Raw genomic sequence first — 17855 nt, forward strand, 5'->3', positions numbered from 1 at the left:
GAGAACAGGTACATATATACCTAACTCATATCTGTATGGAGGTACCAGATATCTACGCTCTCATGCCTTCTTGGAACATCAGCTTTCCAAAAGTTATTACGGTCAACTTTTTCTCTGTACTTTTACCTACATGGAGTACCATTTCTGAAACAAATGATGAGAAAAAAGCATTTGAGAAATGACGACTCTGCAGCAAATCATGTTCTTGTTCAGTATTAGAATGTTAAACTGTACCTCTGAGGGCTGCTTTGGAAAGGAAAGCTTAAATATTGTCTTCCACAAAGAGTATGCCGGAACAATAATATTTCATAAAGCATTAACATTAACACTAAAATATTCAAAACATCTTTAAATTTGCTCCATCAAAATCATGCCCTCTTTTTATTTTTTTTTATTTTAATACTAGCACAAGTAGCAGTATCAATTTCTAAATATTCCCTTTCTTGAACACTGTTACTGCTAGCAAAACAGGGACACAGTTGAAGACAGGCAGGCTTATTTTACTAAATAATGTAACTAGTTATTTTTGATGTATTAGTCTGATTTACTGTTTCCAAACAAATTTTTCATTTTAAGTGCAAAAAGTTGATTTCTATGGTCTGGCTGATGTTTTTTCATGCATGCAAATTTTTTTAGAGAACATTTTGTCTTTAGCTTCCTGTTATGCACATTTTTAAGAGCTTAACGTTTCCTGCCTCCACTTAATATGAAAGAACATTGCACATTTTTGCTGAATGTCAATGAGATAGTTACATTAGAGAAATTGTGTCTAAACGACTCTGATACTGTGGCTAGGTACCAGCAGAATTCTGCCTCATACTGCAAAAAGAATTTAATTAATATAATGCAACCAACATAAAATAGATCCTCCCCAAAATACAATACAAAGGGTGGAAAACTCAATCACCAGTAAATACTGAATTAAACAGGGCTCTCGTATTTAAAAGATAAATAAAATAAAATGAAACAAAATAAAATAGTCTTGGAGAGGCTTCTTAAATATATTTACAGTTTATTTAGGTCAGTTAGCAGGAGTTTTGTCTCACCAGGCAGGAGATGAAGCAGCATTGGCCTCTCCCTAAGCACCTTCAGTATTTTACTAACTAAGTTACAGTACATCGGAATATTTTAATCTGACACAAAGAACAACAATAGATCTGACTGCTGGGCTGATAATCTTCTTATCACACCCTGTGAAACCTAGCTCTAATATTTGACTGAGCCTCCATTACTCGGCAACACATTCTAAAAAGGCCAACAATGGAGAGAGAATGAAGTGGAGTGTGGAAGTACCTCCATATCTACATAAAAGAGATTAGAGGCGACAGCGTTCCATTTTACAGCTCAATCATATTGTGTTAGCATGCGCTTATCCGAGCGCGGATGAAATTGAAAGAGAAATAAAAAAGAGTCAGGCAGATAGGAACCAGAAAAGCGAGGCATGAGCAATTTCCAAGGATATAAAAGGATGCTAATGGCGGGGCCCTGTCATTCTTAAAAAGGGCTATTAGGGCACCATCATCTGTTCTTGTGCCCTTACGCTCCTCTAACTAAAGTCAAGCATTTCCTAATGCCATTGTGATCTTTTTCTTCTTCAGATAAGACATGGTCATGTTTCATAACAACACACTTTCCATTTATTTGATTTATAAATGCAAGGAGCCTAATTCTATTTACTGATAAAGGCTTTCCATATATATTTTTCTTTCAATATTTCCTTTTGTAGATGGCATAGACTTTTTGTTCAATAAAAGCAACTATTGAAATGTTTCCAATAGCACAAAAATACTAATGATTTTATAAAAGCATTTGAACTTTGTATAATTTTAAAACATTTTTCGGTCCATGACTGCAATGGGAAACAGTTGGCCAGGGCAGAAAGCATACTGCATTGTTACCTTTTTATAGATAATCTCATTAAAAGACTTTCTGTTAGAATAGCAAAAACATTATTTTGGTTTCTTCCACAAAGACAAATTTTACTTTGGATTAAAAGCTTTACAGCTGAGATCTTTATTAGTTATTAAGCACCTGATATACAAAGGCCTTTTATTTATACTGAACCTTAAGAAATCACTATAGTAAAGAAAGATCTGCTGATTGCTGCTTTGCTGTGCTAGGCACAAATTCACTACTGGTATAATTAACCGATTCCAAGAGATTTACACCAAGGATTTACTTAGCCCACTAAACTACAGTGAACTTTCATGCAATTCGCACTTTCTTGCTAACTCATCCTTTTTCCAGTTCTGTTTCTGCCTACAGTAACATTTGTTAGCTTAGAAAACAGTCAGCTATCACCAATCCAGGCTTTCCTACAAGTTGTTTTGTGACAGACATTAGCTGAGCGTAGGCAGTCCAAGTTCAGCAGTACTCCATCATTCAAAACCAAGCTACAAAAGCTCATCACATTTGCCCTTTAGCATGTCAAGCCCTTTTGAATTTTGATTTCTGTGATCAAATGCCAGACAACAAACACAGATTTTATCACTGACCTCTGTTACCAGAGGCTTATAAAAATATTGTCTTTATTTCAGGGTTTTTTTTTTTTCCTTCTCATTCCTAAACGGAGTAAGGTGAGTAAACTTAGCTAGTGTGGCTTTACCACAGCAGCCTTGGTTTTGAGTTTACCTTGTAATAAAAGGCTGCCTCATGGCAGAAATGTTCCTCAACTGGTTCAGAATGCAGACTTCAAATTTTCAAGGCCAGTTCACAGTATCCAATACTTTTCCAGGCTAACCAAAACTATCATTTTAAAGGCTGCTCAGCCTTATTCCTCCGCTCTTTTCAACCCTTCCAGCCCAATCAAAGCTAAACAACATATTCACAAATAAAACTGATGAAAGCTCCCCTGCAACTACTATGGAGCATGACTGACTTCTTTGAGAGCTACTCTATTTTGGTTAAGGTGATCTAGGTATCTTCCAAAGATGAAACTCAAATTCACCTATTTAACTCATTTTGACTTAATTTGGGGTGCTTTATTAGCAACTAGTGTAAGACAAAGTAGCTAGTATAATATAGAGTGATGTTTAAATTAGTTTACAATTTGCTTGGGCTCATCTAGAACTGCTCTGAACAAAGCCATTCAGAAATGTCAGCTGTGTTACTAACCACTGTAACAAATTGTTGCCCGAACGCTGCACACCTAATGACTTCAAATTAGCTTCACTGCGATATTGCCTGACAGTTCGTTACGACTGTTAGCAACATAGCTGGCGTATCATGACCAATAAATTGGTTTCAGTGTGGGCTGGGAAAGGGACTTCCATCAATTTGATTAAAGAAATTACTGTAGCATTCAAAGCATAAAGACAAACTAGTTTAAGGAGACAGAAATAAGTTAACTGTACCAGAAAAATGTTGCTTGTGATACAAAAGCTTGTTTATACGCCAGTTGTGGTAGAGAATGACTAAATTTCAACTGTGTCACACACTGACTATTTTAGAGTCTGTAGGTTGTTGTCTCTTATCTGAAGTAAAATAATCTTCCATAAATGTACAAATTATTTTACTACTATTCTTTGTTAGTGCTTATATTAGACCCAGAAGCACCTACCAAAAGAACTGAGGCCTTGTGCTGGTTAGCACAAGGGAAAAAAAAAAAACAAAAAACACACAAAGACTATTTCTTTCTATTTGTTTGCAATTTCTTTTGATACCAGAAATAAATTCACTTTGCTAAACAAACAACTGACTGGATTATTTATTCTAATTTTAAAGTATACCAAAATTGTATCTAAAACAAGGGTGTTTTATTACTTGGAGGAATTAAAATATACCAGTTCTTATGTTCAATAAGGCTCCACTATCAAAATTAGAAAACTAATGATCTGATGAAAACACACCAAAATGCTCACTCATCTGCTGGACTAGAAAAACACTTTTAAGAAAAAAGAAAAAAACTTTACCATTTGTGGTAAAAAAAATTACCATATCATTCAAACGGTGAATTTACCATTTGTGAAAGGTGACAGACTGAGAACTCTAGAGACTGCCCATAAGCTTGTCTGCTAGCCCAGAGCAAGCACAAATACCTCAGAATTCGGGGGGAAAAAAAACATACCTCAAATTTCTGAAGAAATTGTTAATCTTCTGAGAAACTGCTTCTGATGAGTCTTGCTTTTCTTGATAACATGGGAGCCAGTTAGCTTTTACGGTATCAACATGTTTACCTGATGAAGACCACAGTCCATTTCATGCAGACCAAGGAACTACTAAGCCACAGAAAGAGACCTTTCGGTACAATTCAGTTCTTTCTACTGAACTGCTGGTACAATGCAGGTCTCACACTAGTTCAATGAAGAGAACAATTCCTCTGTGCCATGCCAAAATATAATTGAATTTTTGAACCTCCTGTGGTATAAGATGTTGCTGCCTTTATGGAATAGAGAAACTAGACTTGCATTCAACTATTGCTAAATCAGATGAGTACAGAGGAGAGCACTTACATCACCCTTCATACCAGGCTAACACTCTGGATAGCAAAGTAAGTTTTTCTTAATAAAAGGAATGCATGAGCAAACCTCATTCACTGAGCAGTGTCTAAGACTTATTAACATAGTAACAGTCATAGCAACAATAATAGTATTTTCAAGGTAAGATGTATTATTATCTAACCTATGTCCTATGTGAAAATCTGGAGAGTTAAGAAAACTTAGTGAGAGAACAAATCATATTTTTCACCACAACAGAATAACCCACGCAATGATTTCTGTATGTCATCTATTTACAATAAATACTGCACGTACCTGGAATATGCTTGGCCCATCCAATGATCACCACCAGTTCTCTGTCTGCCAGGTCACAAAGAGTGGTAAGTGCTTTGATGTCACTGTCTGGAACAGTGGGGTCAGGCATAGCATAGATCTTCTCTGGTTCTGCCACCAGCAAATGGGAGACAATCTTGTTATCTGTAAAAATGGTCCAAAACAGTACAAGATCACCAGTAGCATCATTCTACTTTTCAAACAGATGACTCATAGTTCAAAGTGCACAAGAATTTGTCTTAAGGTACTGGACCTAATTAAGCCTTATTGTAACTTCACTGGCTTCTGCAAGCAGTTACAGCACAAACAAATCTGATCCACTAAAAATGTTTATGAAGCTCGACATGTGTGTTCTTAAGAAGGTAAATTTAATGGAATATAGAAATACAGGTCGCCTCCTAATATCAGAATACAAACTTTGTAGAAAAATATTCATGCATTATGACATATTTTAGACTATGTAGGGAGGAAAATTTTGCCTTCCTCTAATTACCTGCAACCTCCCACTCCAAAGGCAGGTGTGTTTTTTGAGCAAGTAAACACCACAAGCAATTAGTCAGTCATTGAAATCTGTAACTTCTGTGAGCAATTCCAACTACATACTTTGTTTCAGATGTAGAGAATTGGTTTCTTTAAGTACAAAAACAGACTAATGATGTCCTCTCATTTCTAGTCAGAAATAGCTATTAAAATCAATGAGAATAAAGAGTGTAAAACCAAGAAAAGTATCAATAAATGCAGACCCTATCTCAGAAAACTGGTTTTGTGCAAAGAACGGTACTTTATCATGCTCACACACTGGTTGTTTTTTTTCTATATAGTATTTCCATTCATGTGTTTAATATTTACTTTTTCATCCAGATGACTTGGGGAAATCTATATGGAAGAATCAATTAATTTATAAGGAAAAGTAAAGAGTAGAGGAGTCTGGAAGATTTACAATACAGTGTTGCTCTTCTGTATTCTGTAAGTAGGATAAACATAAAATGAGCATTATATCCACGTGGATGCACAACGGAAATATCTCTATACTGGAGCCTGACTTGTTACTCTGAGAAGGCAGAACTGAAAAATTGGAAAAGGACTAATATATTAAAGCCCCTTAATGCTGGATACATTACTATACTTCCCAATATATTTATATTTTACCTTTCATGGTAGGTACACGTTGTGACCTCAAATGCAACACTAGAATTTAAAGCCCAGATATCACCCTTTAGTGAATTTACACTAATCCATTCCCTTCCTTAGAATGAAGTCATGGGGCTTGATACAAATGGGATTCCACTGCAAGGTGTGAAGTATTTTTTGACTGCATAGAAAGCTGACAGAATTAGTATAATTTTTCCCTTCTGCATCTAAGTCACAGGATGGACCACACTGTCCTCCTGTCAGGGAGCTGCAATGGAAGCTGATGGGGATGTGACTTGCCCAGGAGCGTCAGAGAGCATCCCTACCTGCCCATGACAGATTTCCATAAAATACTCACTTGATTCAAATTTCGGATACTTTACTGTTCTTTTTGTGACACAGACTCCTCAATTCTGATCTACCGTCTCTACAATTTTTGTCTTATTCCGAATTTGTGTGTCAGAAGTCGTGATATATGTTAGCCCTTCATAAAATAAGTGCAAGAGCCAACGGGAAACCATCACATCAAGCATGTTTTATTACAAGGGGATATAGTCATGCTCTATATGAACTACAGGAACCATGCCAACTGAGTAATTCTTGATCTCAATATTCTACTGATTATCAAACTGATTAATGAGGAATTCTATTCTTATTTAAAGATGACAGATGGTAGTTTTAACTTACACTGGCAAACAGCCTTTGCACATTATTTTTTTTATTTTTTAAATGGTCTTTTTATATCCTGCTTAATTTCACACAGAAAATAATCTTTTTAAGTGAGAAAAGATAACATTGCTTCTTCCCAAATTTCAATATTTTCACTTGTATTGAAAAGTAGGATAAATAAATTAGAGTTTCTTAATATCAAAACACATATAGCCGAGGACTTGAAAAAACTTCTGCGTTTTTTAATCAGTGATAAATGAATGAAGAATCACTCATATTCCCAAGTTCTGTTTTTTTCCCTGCAAACAGAAGAAATGACCAAAGAATCTCTTCCATTTTTTTTATTAGGTTCCTGACCAGTGGCTTTTTGTAGATCATTCAGGAATATTGTATATTTTGACTCATGATTCACAAAATCTCACATTCTTTTTATTTTCACAATTTACAAGATCTACAGGTATGGAATTAGATTCCATGCTAAAGCTGGGAAATCCAATAGGGACCCAAAGTAGGTGTAGGAAGGATCCTCCAAACACCTGTTCTTTCCCCGTAGGGGGAAAAAGCTACCCCTATTAGAGCATGCATTAGTATAGACCATAGGAAAATTCTGAGTGTACTTGGAAAGCTCCATCACTCAGGAAACTGAATAGCCATGAGCACTGTTTCTAGGTAAATCTTATTTAATGTTTCCCTAATTAGAATCAATAGAACCCAATTTTCATTCCTGTGCCTTTGTTATGCACAAACTATCAGTCAGGGTCCAGAAAATCTCCGAGGCTACTTCCACACAAAACCGATTCAACTGTTTCAAGTCTTGACACTTAGATCTGACAGGATCTGAAAATTAAGTTTTATAAATGTTTGTTACAAAAATGCTTGTAATTGGATGAACAAATGAAGGGAGGCACTTAGATAATGAGTAATGATTTATAAGGAGGTTAGTTTATCTAAGACAAATGGAGCTTACAGAAATTGGTGTAGTTATCATCTTAAAGGTAATATAACTGCACTACTTTGCAGTAATCTTGGGTTTACACACTGATTCTTGTGTTTAAGTACAACAGTGCTAACCTCTGTTCATACTAAAGGGCTTGGGGTTTTGGGGCTGGATTTATTTTTTTTGCCTGTTTGGGCTCAGCTTTTTTGGTATGCTAGGCTATCAACATTTCTACTCGATGACAATATCAAGTAAATGAAAAACTGACAATCTGTGCACCCAGGAAAACTAAACCTCTAATGAAATTAAGCATTAGAGTTTATTAAATTTTATTGTATTATCAGAAAGTTTTTATTATAATGTGCAAAATCTGCTTAGTGCAGCCCTAGATTGTATTTACAGAACGGTGGGACAGCTTATGGAGGCTGAGTAGAAGATGCCAGATTGGACAATTGAAGGAATATAATCAGCATAATGTTTTTTGGAAAGGCAAAAGGAAACTATGCCATATGTTCACTTAAGCCTTAATTTTATGTAAAACTGGCTGGTTTTTCTTTGACACAGCTAAAATGCCCTTTCACTTACAGTTCAAAGACTGTTTATTTGCTCTCCAGATCCCCATATGCTCAAACGTATTGTACACAGCACTGTCCCCTACTGGGGAACACGAACGGAAACAAATTCCATTTTCCATACAGCCAGGTATTTTCAAGAGCCTAAAACTGACATGTGTGTTGTCAGAGGCATAAGGGGCAGAGACAAACGAGACAAGGAAGAGTTGGCCCTCCTTATTTCTCTGGCTTATTTCTCTATTTTAGGAGCAAATTGACCTTCTTAGCAGGAGCAAGTGGACATGTATATTCTCATTTGAATTTGGAAGACTTTACAACACTGAGATAGCGTGTATGCCTTTGCACGGTAATACACTAGCCTCTTGCACTACAACTATAATGCTATTAAATTTACTTCATGGAATTAGTACAGTCGCTGCTTGAGTTTATATAAGCTGCAAAGCAAAACCCCTAACTATTTTTAGTTAATCGCAAAGAGGATGGAACTTGTATTTTAGCAATGAGATGATCAGCTCACTCTCTCTCTCTCTCTCTCTTAATTTCAGCCTGGTGAGATACAATCAAGGACATTATTAAAACATAACAAAACAAAGCAAAAAAAATCCATAAGGGTACTAGAGCCCAAACTACCAATCTATGCTTGTTATTAGTGTGGCATATTGCTGTTTTAATCTAATGCTAGGCAGTGTATTAATCTGTAGGTATAAATTAATGAGGCTCTTAATGTATTTTCATTGGGAGGTTGAGCAGTCAAACTCATTTAGTTAGTGAAAACTACAAAATCACTTTCTTGTGGAATCTGAAACTAGAAGCTTCAATGAACTAATGATCTCAGTATGAACCATTTTATGTACCACTGAAAATAAAGATAACCTGTAAATGTAAAATTTGCACTGCATAAACCATGCTTTTATACACTTCCACCTGTAAAAAATATTCTTTGTTCAACTCCACTTGAGAAAGATGAGCACATTTAAAACAAAATATGTTAACAGTAAAAAGGATACAGTGTTCATGGTAATATCTTCTGACCAAATCCTTGTCCCAGTCAGAAGCAGTTTAGCAAACAGGTCTAGGAGTCAATACCTTGTATTCAAAGAAAAATTTTATATATCTGGTGTACTCACATGGCTTTTTTGCTGGCTGAACTAGCTGAGGGTTCAGGTATGGGCTATTCTCTGCATCTATTCTGCGCTTGTACTTCTGGCGACCTCCACGTACTCTGTCTAGGCGGACACCTACATTGGGAAAAATAAGCAAAAATGTAATTAAATATATTACGAGGATGCCTTTCAGCTAACAATCTTCTATCTCCCGTCTTCCAATATTTATTTAAAATGCATGTTTATTTCAAAAGATTAATTTTAGAAAGCAAGGGAAAGCAGCACTACAAGTATTTGCAAGCTTTTTTAGATTTTCACACACGCAAGACTAAATATACAAAATAATTTCCTATTCATTTAAAACTATGTGTTCATTTTTACATTTTATTAAAAACAGTTAAAAAGTTTAGTTTCCATTTGAAAGCGTCTGATCTTTAGTTGCCTTTGCCAGAAGCAGAAGTTCAAAGCTGTAATAAAGACCGTGGATTCACAAGGCTAATGTTATGAGTAGAGAAATACAGAGAATTAGAACTTTAGAAACAATGGGTGCTGTATACAATTTAGGTAACCAAACTCAATGCTTTTAATTAACATGGATTAACATGACCAGAGGATACAAAGTAAGTATCCTTAGTAAAACTAAGAACACATAAGTGGCTTAAAGACCTGAAACGGTTCATGAAGGTTTGAAAGAAAAGGCATGGGTGTTCATTTACATGTCATCAATGATGAATTAACATTTGTGTTCTACCTCCAAATTGTTCGTTGCTTCAGTAAAGCATTCTGCTACCTGTTTTGTATGGATATATAGAAGTTCACCTTCCTGAAACAAGCTACAGCTGCTCTCAGACAAAATGAAAAAAGGAGGGGAAAAAAAAGACAGTAGGTCCTACAAAACAATGAAGTATTTTCGTTTCCTTCTGAGACACCCAGGCAGATTTCCAGACAACCAGGATGAATGTCAGTATAACCAAGTAAGAACATAACGCTGAAGTTGAAAAACTCAGCACATATGCAGGGCAACAGGACAAGTAGTATCAAGTGCAAAATTGGTCCCTGATGACAAGGATTTAACTAGACAAGAATGCAACGACACATTACTTATCAATGACCCCCGTGAGCAATGTAATAAAGTGCAGCTCACTTTCTCACTTTTCATTGCCTATTTTAGCTCTCCTCCCTCTTTCCTTTCTGTTGCTGTTATTGCACCCTGCTCTACTACTTCCCAACTCCCCGTTCTGTCCCTTGCAGGAAATAGCTGGCTTCTGGTCTCCAGAGAAGCCACCACCAAAGAAGTTACACTTTATGTGCACAGCAAGAAGAATACAGCACAGAGTTTACGTGCTGCCCATGAGCCTGCGCTGATAACACAGTCTAGTCACCAGGAAACATCTGTCAGTCCTCCTTCGTCCTCAAAAATCAAAGAGGATTGACTGGGTTTTGGCGAAGAAAAGCCATTTTGCCAAATAGCCAGAAATCCTAGGTCAACTCTTGTTGTTTTGCTTTTGTTTCTTCTTCTTCTTTTCTATTTCTTGCCTTTTTTTTTTTTCTCTTTTCCTGTTCTATCTTCTACTTTCCAAGTTGGTATGAAACTTACACACCAGAACACTCACTATCTGAACCAAGGAAGAGAACAGTTTACAGATCCAATCTGTACTCCTCTACCAGCAGGGAAGGCTTGGTGTGTACGGGTTTCTCAATCACCCAGACAAACTGTTGGTATCTATAAAGGTTAGTAACACAGGAGATAACTTGGCTTAAGGACAAAACCAATGTCTGTAACTATAATGCAGTGAATTGTACACAACACTGCTCAATAGATTTTGCTCACCAGGAAAGTTGGTAGTGATCACCTGTATTTAAAAGTGAAATTTCATTTGGTTTACTGCAGAAGACTCTGCTCAAGCTCAAGAAATAAGTTTCTCACTGTATATTACCAATTATATTTTTGTGAATCGTATTATATAAATAATAAAACCAACCATGCTCAAAGAGGGCAACGTATAATTATGAATGAAACTTTGTATATGGTATTTACCTTTTTCACTACCAAACTTGTGACCTACTTGTGGTCTAAGCTATCTCATAAATTTCAGTGATTCAGTCATCCAAGCATTGTTACATTTTGTTTCTTTTTAAAGTTATACGTAGAAATGTATGAACTACAACACCACTTTAAAAGTTGATAGTCAAAAGCTTTTCAGAGATAATGATAACCCAGTGTTCCCCAGCCCTGAGTTGGGAGTTTGATCTACACCTGAAGCAAATGACACTGAGGAGAATACACTGGCATGAAAAACAAATAGCAAAAGACCAAGGTTTGACAGTTGAATATTCAGAAATAGGCAGAGGATTAGAACAAGCCACATGCGATATTGGTGGGATTATGAAAAAGACTGCCCAGCATTTAAGGAAAAACAGATAGAAAATGATTTCTGCATAATTCAGATGCCATCCTTCTTTCTGCTTGGGAGAAGATTTCATAGTGATAAAAGATGGATGGCATCAGATAGAAGTATGTTTAATCAAAAAGTAATGGAACTGAAGCTTAAATTAAAATAATATAAATCTACCAAGATGAACATTTTTTTTATCTCCTTTGCATTTGCTAAGATACACATTCAAGCCATTCACATACTCAATGGAAGGAAATACAGATAGAATCATAGAATCATGAATGTCACAATAGCAAAAGGACACATAGATCCATGTAGTCACCTATTATACATACCTACACCAATAAATATAGCCACTTTCTAAATAACTGGGGAGTAACAGCATTACACATTTTAAAATTACCTAAATCTGTAATATAACTAATTCCAATTCAAATGTGAAAACGTTTTTGATAGCATAATACCAACAGACTATAAATAAGAGGTTTATAACCCTTTCATTGAAACTGATACAGAGTTTACTATAATTTTAGCTCCTAAGCTTTCCTTACTCCTGGTACCATTACAAAGTAGCTATTTTTAGAATCAATTTCTGATAGCCTAACACACCCCAAGTGGTATTTTAATTCCCAAGTGTTTTTACAGAAGTAAACACAATGCAAGACACCACTTATGCGAGTATATTCATCTGATATTCCATAAAAAACCTGGAGTTAGGTGGGCAGCTAACTGAAATCCATAGGTTCCTGCATATATGCATACATTTTCCCCTGTAACTCCTATAGCTTGTATAATAGAATTCATTACATAAAGATATATTTATCTGCTCTCAAGACAGTAACAGCTGATTATTTCTTTGTTAGAAAAACAAAGGGAGGAAAGAAAAAACAATTTTGTCCACGAAGATCTTCATTTGGGGCGGGAGAGGCTTAACATCTTGATCACAGAGGTAACTGCTATAATTCAACACATACTCTGTTTTCAGACTATTAAAGAGGATATTGTAGCATCTAGCTACGGTACAGGGAGAAGTTAAGTAGACCTCTGCTTTAACTCTGCTGTGTGCACCGCCTGCCAGAATCTTCAGCAACTCCGTTCACTCACCCTATCAGTCCTCAACCATAAAGTGAAAAGATATCCACCTCACCTATATAAACTCATGGCACATCTCCAAATGGATTGCATTGTATGTATTATTATTAACAGTTTTTTAGGGTCAAATCATCCACTGAACAAAGCTCCACTGAAGACAAGCAAGTTGATTCTCTGAATTCCCCAACACTGAGTTTCATTTTCAAATTCTTAAACAGAAAAACAAAAACAAAAGCCCAAATGAGAGAAACAGGGATGACCACAGGGCACCTTATTTGGTACAAATATAAAGAACAGGTCTGCTACCAGTTATGATACGATTTCAACAGTCAAGTACAACACATTTGCTTTATATCTTAGGACGAGTACAACTCACAAGCTCATCTATTCAGGAGTGATGGGTGGACGCACATTTTGCCATGATCTACAAAGCTCAGGAGATAAGGATTAGACTAGAACTGTAATATATGGAGAGATGGAAAACTATGTAAATCAATGCAATAGCTATTTTTTTAAAAGAAGGCAATCACACATAGTAATCCAACATAAGAATTTATCTAGCTGGCCTTAAGGAAAAAAAATGGCTTCATATTTACTATACAAGCTTCTACAAAAAAAGTTTCACCTCCTGGTTCCTCACACAATCCTTCTGTGACTTTCTATCAATGCTTATCAACACACAACAAAATTATATTGGGCATTTAATCTAAAGTGAAAGTGTCCACATACTCTTGCACAGAAATAACTGAAGACTAGAGCTGATGTACACAACAAGCTACCCACCAGGTACTTCAATCTAAACAAAATCAACATCAGCAAACCTGAACTCTTAATTTCCTCATCTGCTCCTCTCTCACCAACAGATGCAAATAATTACTCCCTTTCTGTAGTCCTTTTCTCACACTGCCTTGAACGCCTGGTGTGGGACAGGTACCCCACTGTGACTGGTCCTATATATTACAAAAGATTGTCCTTACCCCTGTATATCATCCTTTCTGCAATTTGGGTCCTCAGTATGAGAAGCATATTTAACAGTGTCATCTATTTTTCCATACAGATCCAAGCCATATCCAAAGTATACTACTTACTTCTTTATAATCTATCTATCTCTCTGTTTTCCATCCCCTCCTTATCTCAGCTACAAGTCTCCAGTGTTCATTTGTCCACTTTCCCCACAAACATTCGCGTCCCTTCCATGGAGCTCTATACCCCAGGGAATCCTCAAGCTAACTTGGAAGGCACTAGTCTAATCCTTCAAATCAAGACCTAACAACATCAGGACTGCCTATAAGAAATAGCTTACTACCTATAATTGGGGATAGCTTTTTATTCTGGAAAAAATAAATCTAATTAACTTAAATATGAACTAATATCTGAATAAATCAAAACTCCCTCTCTTCCTTCTAGTACATCAGCAAAGAACAGGTTTGAGGTCAGAACCAAAGCCACAGTTTTGACTTCCTATGGAAATTTCAAATTCTTTTCCCTTTCCTTCCCCCCTACATGAGAGATTTCCAGCAAGCAGACACATTCGACACTGATGCCATTCTGGCAAGTTCCAGCTCTAACACTGTGCTTTATACATACTAAATATATTCCTATCTCAATTTCTGAGATAGGTAACTGGGTAACGATCCTTCTTCTACAGATGCATTGTCTAAAATTTTACAGTGAGACCAGTAAGAATGGATATTCACATAACTGCATCTTTACAAGTTTTAGAGGAACATCAGTAGCAGAGGCAAAAAAAACAGATTAACGGCAAAACTGAAAAGAGCAAAAGGAATTTTAATGGCAAGTTCTGATGCGGTTCTCCTTTGGGATAACATCTTGACAGTGTGTTCCAGTTCACTTGAACATACTATACTTATTTGTAAGATTGCTGGGTAAGCTTGAGTGAGTATTATAAACTCTGGGTTTTGCATTTATTCACATAGAATGGGAAAACCAGTTGATTTTTCCACCATGAACACAGACAGAATGTGTTTAGAGATAAGAATGCATGGTTATCTAATAACTCTTTAGACAATTCAGTAATCTCTACTGTTTGGCATTACAGAAGTGTGAGGCCAGTGCATTAATCCTACAGTCTGAAAGATTTGTAGTGGAAAGAATACTTCCACTTTAAACCACAAAAGAACTCTCTCAATATAGTAGAAACATGCAGGAAGTAACACAGCATGAAGAAAAAGCATAATATGAGCTATCTCTTCTGGATCAACATATCTGTTTCATGTGCTGAATTCTAAGGATGCCAGAGAGCTCCAGAAATTTGTTTACAAAGTATTTGGATAATACCACGTGCAGGTAAAAACTCAGCTAAAGATGTAAAATACATGTTCATTAGGCAGGTAATAATTTGAAAACAGAGTCTTAAGTCATCAAAGAAGAAAAAAGCTATAACTCACATTAAAGCTTTCCCAATCTATAGCTGAATTAACAAGTAGCAGGGGAAGGTTTTAGTGTTTTGTCTTCTGATAGCTATCTCCACTATTAAATACACTATTTAGTGTAGCATAGGAAGTCTAAAAATCATCCTCCTATTTTACATTCAGTCAGTACCAAAAAGTATTTTTTAATATAGGATAAAATTGTCTGTCCTCTAGAGGTGCCTATAAAACAATTCAGTTCAGGAATATGCCCATATAATGGACTGAAAGACAACACAGTGCTTATTACTTTAATAATCAACTTCCTCTGTTAGCATGAATAAGTTGCTTAATTTATCTTTTCCTCTGACAAAGAAATGCAACACATAGTTTATTATTAAAAAAAAAAAAAGTAGTATTGGGCCAACTAAAATATTTAGTGAATTTTTCCAGGTTGAAAAAATCAAAAGAGAAAAATACTGTTTTTGCAAAACAAGTGTTTCAAACCAGTGTTTAATTTCAGATTTTGCTCATGTTTAATAATTAAAAATGTTTCTGGGCAACCAAATATAAGTAACATTTTGGAAAATCCATTTTTTTCCTGGGAGGAAGGGATGAGAAGGCTGGATTTTGGCAAAGGAACTGACAAAAATTTTCTCTTTGGTTAAAGTTCAGAGGGTTTTGGTTTTTTTTCCAGTTTGACAAAAGAACTGATAAATGTGTTACTTACACAGCTCAGTACTCAACCTCTCTTGAAAGGAACATTAACTTTGCATGAACTAATCATCTACATGCTGAATTTTTGAGCACTGTCATTTATGCAGTAAAACATAAAAGAACATGCATAAAATCCACTTAGTTTTCCACACAAATGAGATTTTGTGTAAATAAATTCTATTATTTCTTAGCGCAAGTGATTTCCATTGAAGAATGGTCCATAAACAAAGATGTTCACGTGAAGAAAATGTGGCATAAAATGTTTAAGAGTACTACTGTTGCTTTACATTTTTAATGGTTCCATATGAAGCTAAGTATCCTAATTTGTGACACTCACAAATACAAATTAGGTCACATGCAACAGGTGACAAGTTTTAATTGAATGTCTTCTGTCTGCAATTCTGACAAAAGGTGAATGGAAATAAATGAGTCTGGCAAGACAGCCCTGAGCCTTACAATACCCAATATCTCATTATTTTTAAACAGCTATCTATAAACTGATGGTGACAAGCCTTGAACCTTTTATTTCTGTTCAAGAAGAGGTAAATGTGCAGAAAGAATGGAAAAAAAAAAAAGAAAAACAGGACAGCAGCTACTCTGTTGCATTAAACATGCAATACCCATTATGAGCTCTCAAATATTACAAAAGAATACCTTTTACACTTCGCATAAGAACTTATAAAAAAATCTGTTTCTTTTCCAGAAGAGAGATACTCTATACACTCAGTTCCTAGTGCCTAAATTTAAACTTTTCTCAGTGTTATACTACCAGAATTTCACTAGAATTATGCTCATGCTCATTTTAAAGAGATTGAAATCAGGCCACTAAATACAAGCTACAAAACTTCCACTCTTTCTCCTTCACTTTTCTGAAGAAGGAGGAGCCTACGCTGCAGCAAAATGTGCGTATTTGTAAACTGTGATGGAAAAGCCATGAAGAACTAAGACTGTGAATATATAAAGCCTTGATGTTTCTGAAATGAAAGTTACCATCATGTACTCATTCTCTCCACATCACCTGGGTTACTAATACACTAATAACTAGGAAGCAGTGTAAAATACTGCAAAAGCTTTTATGCATAACAGAAAATCCTGTTGCTAATTGCACCATTAAATTTAATGTCAATGTGCTTATATATCATAACCATACAATAGTATATGCCTTATTTTTTTTAATTGTGCATATGACATCCTGGGACAAGGTATAAGAATAAATAAAGGCAATCTATCACTAAATAATACCACAGTTCTTACCTTAATTTATTTAAATATAGTTACACAAGATGCTATCTTGTTTCAGAGGTCAAATTACAACCAATTTAATGAAGTGGAGCTTGCTGGCCTGTAAAGTCATTACTGCATCAATACACTTGTAACCATTACTTTAAGGTGACATGTGCAGACTTGGAAAGTCAGCTTGGCTGATGATCCAAGGAGACGACATGGAACGCCAGGAGACAGAAGGGTCAAAAAGTAAGTTTGAGCAAGGCCTGAAGGTCAAAATCAGGCCTTTATTCTAGATCACATAATCAAAGCTTATAAAGAATTCAAGAGCTATGCTAGTGACAACTCTAATAGAAAAGAAGTCTAACTAAAGTTCTGGACCATTTGCTGTCGACTCTCCAGAGAGATGGGAAAATCGAAATGAAATGCGTTATAATAATCGGACTGTGAAGTACCACTAGCATGAATCAAGATCTCAATACCCTTTTCAGATTCAATAATGTGAAGTTTCACAATATTTCAGTTACTGACTTGGATGATGTGGGATTCTGGAATTAATCTGAGATCCAGAAGTCACAGGAAAGTTCTTAATAGTGTGAGCTGAAACAGTTATAAAAAAGTCATATCTGCCCTACTGGGACAAAGAAATAGCTTGCTTAGAATTAGGATTTCCATCTAGAGGAAGTGATTTCATTTTGCTGGAACAGTATGAAAAAAAAAAAAAAAAAAAGAATTACTCTCACCATACTAGAGCTTTAAAAAAAGATGTACAATGCATTGAAATATTAAAAGTTCTTTATCCCAACAAACATGTTTCCTAACTTCCCCCCTCTCCCCCCTTTCTGTCTTATTACCCTCTTTCCATGCCCCGCCCCC

At 35.7% G+C, this 17855-nt stretch overlaps 1 protein-coding gene across 1 annotated transcript in view; it reads right to left on the reverse strand.

Moving 5' to 3' along the window:
• Positions 1 to 4751: 4751 nt before the first annotated feature.
• The window catches only part of LOC104526060 (estrogen-related receptor gamma), a gene marked incomplete at its 3' end in the record, with an annotated part of 87962 nt that continues 74858 nt past the window's right edge, over positions 4752 to 17855 (reverse strand). The window contains exons 4-5 of the mRNA XM_010169406.2: positions 9206 to 9316; positions 4752 to 4913 (exon numbers count right to left, since the gene is read on the reverse strand). Of these exons, the coding sequence (XP_010167708.1) occupies positions 4752 to 4913; positions 9206 to 9316 (273 nt within the window). The remainder of the gene's footprint in view (positions 4914 to 9205; positions 9317 to 17855) is intronic.

The sequence above is a fragment of the Antrostomus carolinensis genome, unplaced genomic scaffold (genome assembly GCF_000700745.2).
Source record: "Antrostomus carolinensis isolate BGI_N321 unplaced genomic scaffold, ASM70074v2 scaffold12576, whole genome shotgun sequence".
NCBI classification, from domain to species: domain Eukaryota; kingdom Metazoa; phylum Chordata; class Aves; order Caprimulgiformes; family Caprimulgidae; genus Antrostomus; species Antrostomus carolinensis.